The following is a 3,437-nucleotide window of genomic DNA, read 5'->3' on the forward strand; positions in this document are numbered from 1 at the left end:
TACAGAAGCAGGGAAGGGAGTGTTCCTAACCACTGTCAACAATATGGCAGAGAACATTAGCTCCCAAACAAGTAGTTCTTCCCTCAGGGCAGTAATAGCTGAACTGAGCCCACCTTCTATCTACACAGTGTGGGGAGTTATGGCCCTAATGGAAATGAAGGAGACAGAAAACAAAAACGGGAATATGAGCAAACCAGTACGCCAAATTACCACCCACTTCTTATGTTCTACCCAGAAAAGACCAGAGAGAAAATATTAAAGTCACATTTGAGCTCCCTATCTGAAGGCAAGAGTGAGCGGGCCATGGCCTTCCTCCCTTTCAGGTTTCCCAAGCACTTTAAGTAGACAGGAGTCTTAAGACTGCTTTCTTTTGAATTCACTGAAGGTGCGTGCAGAACTCATGTAGGAAGGTATCTTTTAAAAGTATTTTTAGTTCCTGGCCAAGGTTTCATTTTTTTTTCTAGGCTCTCATAATTCTTGGGACTGAGGATCCAAACTGTAACTAGGCCCCAACCCTGAGCTGGAAAACTCCGAGAAGGCAATTGATAGTCTCAAGGCCAAATCACTACGGTTTCCTTAACTCTTGAGTACAGTAACCCAAATCAGTCCATAGAGTTCAAATAGAACCTGGGAAAAGGAAGATCCTTACACAATAGGGTTAGAAACATGGAGCAGCACTAACTCCATCTTGTGTATACCAGCATTCACGGTTCTGCTGTAAGTCCCAAGAGGCAAATATCCAAGTAGCAATGGGAAGGAAGAACTCAAGACAAAGCATGGGAGAGACTAGCAAGGCAGTCCTATATAAGAGAAATACAGACATGAAGCCACCTTGGAAATACAAAAAAAAAAAAGCTACTTTCCCATCCCGATCCAGAAGGAGCCATGTGAATACCCTCCTACTAGTCCTCCATAAAAACAGGTAAAACAAAACCAACAACATAAAAACTTAAAAGAACAACAACAAAAATGAAAATAAACAAACAAATCAAAAAAGGAGAAAAGAAACTTGTGTAGGCTTCAGAGGCAGGGCACTGGAAGGTGAACTGAAACCGGTCAGGAGAAAAGCTAGCGTGGCAAGCAGCACCCGGAATCATGAGCTGCACCAGATAGGCAGTGAAGCAGTGACAGGAACATGGCCAAGCCAGACGGATGAGGCTGGACCCATACTGGGGTACAGAATGAGCTAAGAAAACATTTCTAATAAAGCAGCATCGTCTGTTCTGCTCACCTCAGGACTCCCACCCTCCTACCCTCCATCAGCCCTCACTCTGGGACTACAGAGGACAGGTCTAAACAGCCACTCACTTCCCCTCCACTTCTACGCCAGCCTCCAAAGTCAGGGAATTTTGGAGGTCTTTTCCTAACTTCCAACAACAAAAAGCCAGCCCCTGCTGCCAGGAAGGTCCAGCGGACCGAGTGAAACACTGTCATTTGTGGGGGCCAAGAAGGTGGTGGCAGTCTTCATTCACCACAGCAGAGGTCTGACTGCCCCATGTACGGGAGAAGAGATTCTACAACCATACCAGGTAAGCAAGGCCTCTTTCAGGGCCCTTAGCACTGAACTCATTCACATTACTGAGGGCAGATGGAAAACCTTCCCTCCTGGCTCAGTTTTCAAACAGCCTTCTGCTTGGCCACTGGGCCCTTCTGAAGTTCGGTGGTGTCCCTGACAGGACAGTGACCTGTCATAGTGATGGAGTCAGGCCCACAGGCTGGTTACATCACCAGTAACTCAAAAGCAGGAACAGACTGTCCCACCAAACATGTCCACGGTGATTCACGGTATGCATCTTCCAGGTGGAGGTGGCATGCGGTTGCAGATGTCTACTTTCTCCTCACAGCATCAGAACAAAGTCTTCAACTGTTTGTATACCACCGTGTCCTTTGCCAAACCTCCGCCTCTGAATGAGATGGAAAGACAGAGCTTCGGGCGAGTCAAAGGCGAGGCCTTGTCCCCACATCAGTGGAAATCACTGAAAACGCTGGACCTCTGGGAAACAGGTGGTTCTCAACTTCTTGTGGACAAGGTCCAGGGCTTCCTACCAAATTCAAATGGGAATTGATATTTTTCTAGTATCTGAGTCTGGAGTCTCGTACCCGACTTTCACTTGTATCAAAGAGGCCCAATTTAGTTGGGGCTTAGGAATGGGAGGAGCAGTCCACTGAAGCTGACTGATCATGGCCTGACCATCGACAGTATCCAAACTCTGCAGGAAGCCCTTGACATCAAGCAGATCCAAATCTGAGAAACAAAAGAATTGTAGTTGCTGGGCACACAGCTGCTCACCTGTGTACTGACGGCAGCACGGGGATCTTGTACATCCAGGTGTATTGACAGAGCTAAGAATGCAGCACGAGGCCTTGTGGACACTGTCCTGCCCAGGATTTCAGAGCTGGCACTGGGTACCCTTTCGAATGGATCCAAATTCCGAAATTCTCTTCTTTGGGCTTTTTTTGTTTGTTTGTTTTATTTTGTTTTGTTTTGTTTTGTTTTTCAAATGCTAAGATCTTTAAAGGTAACTGGGGCTTTTATCTTTTTTTTTTCTTTTTCTTTTTTTTTTGTTCCCCTCCCCCTCCAATTTAGCTTACTCCTCCAAGCCACGGGACCAGTTCTCCATTATTGTCCTGGTCACTGTCGCCCCTCTCTCACTTGTTTGGGGGGGACTACTGGAATTCGGGAGGGGAACGCTGCAGCTCCGGCTGGGGCCCATTCCCAGGATCCCCGGGCAGGGAGCAGAGTGGGTGGCGGCGTGCTCCTTTGTCTTCCACTGGCTGGATGGCAAAATCCTTCATGCTGCCAGTGTCTGCGAACTCCAGGTAAAAGTAGCCACACTTGACAGCCCGGTGCACCTCAAAGCAGAATCCCAGGCAGGAATCCTCTATCAGGTCTACATAGATCTCCTGCGCGATGGCCTCCAGCTTGTTAGTATCCAGGTTGGCCAACGAAATCTCCTCCATCTTAATCGGGGAAGCGGCTGTGCAGAGGGTGCTGCTTTTTTTCTTTCTTTCTTTTTTTTTTTACTCACGGCAGAGCCTCGGGCTCCGCGGGCCGGGCTAGGCCTTGCAGGCCTCTCCGGGGCCGCGTCCTCCGGGTGGGCGACAGAGGCGTCCGCGGTGACAGCAAAAGCGGCTCCGGAGCCCCAATGCTAGCTCGGCTCCGGTGACAACCACGTCTGCGATTTGGAGCAGCAGCCCGGCCCCGGCTCAGCGCTCAACCATCTCAGCAACGCCTCACCCAGCCGTTCTGGCCTCTTCCGGTCGCCTCAATCACGTTTTAAATAAACGCTGATTGGCCAGGCAGGAGGTAAAGGTGGGAAAACCAGACAGGAAGTAGAAATTATGTATTGAGAATAGGAGATTTCTGGGAAGGAGGAAGTTGATGCACTCCACTCCTGCCCAGATCACTGAAGCAGCAGGATGTGATCTGCCCCACT

At 49.0% G+C, this 3,437-nt stretch overlaps 1 protein-coding gene across 1 annotated transcript; it reads right to left on the reverse strand.

Moving 5' to 3' along the window:
- Positions 1–2,508: 2,508 nt before the first annotated feature.
- Positions 2,509–3,072, reverse strand: LOC119805860 (ataxin-7-like protein 3B). The gene has a single exon (XM_038317637.1). It carries the CDS (start codon positions 2,959–2,961, stop codon positions 2,668–2,670), a length of 294 nt encoding a protein of 97 aa, XP_038173565.1. The 5' UTR covers positions 2,962–3,072; the 3' UTR covers positions 2,509–2,667.
- Positions 3,073–3,437: the final 365 nt, after the last annotated feature.

Source organism: Arvicola amphibius, unplaced genomic scaffold (genome assembly GCF_903992535.2).
Source record: "Arvicola amphibius unplaced genomic scaffold, mArvAmp1.2, whole genome shotgun sequence".
NCBI lineage: Eukaryota > Metazoa > Chordata > Mammalia > Rodentia > Cricetidae > Arvicola > Arvicola amphibius.

Bases quoted from the DNA above. Each gene is read 5' to 3' on its own strand.
- LOC119805860 (XM_038317637.1), bottom strand. From the start codon at position 2,961: ATGGAGGAGATTTCGTTGGCCAACCTGGATACTAACAAGCTGGAGGCC.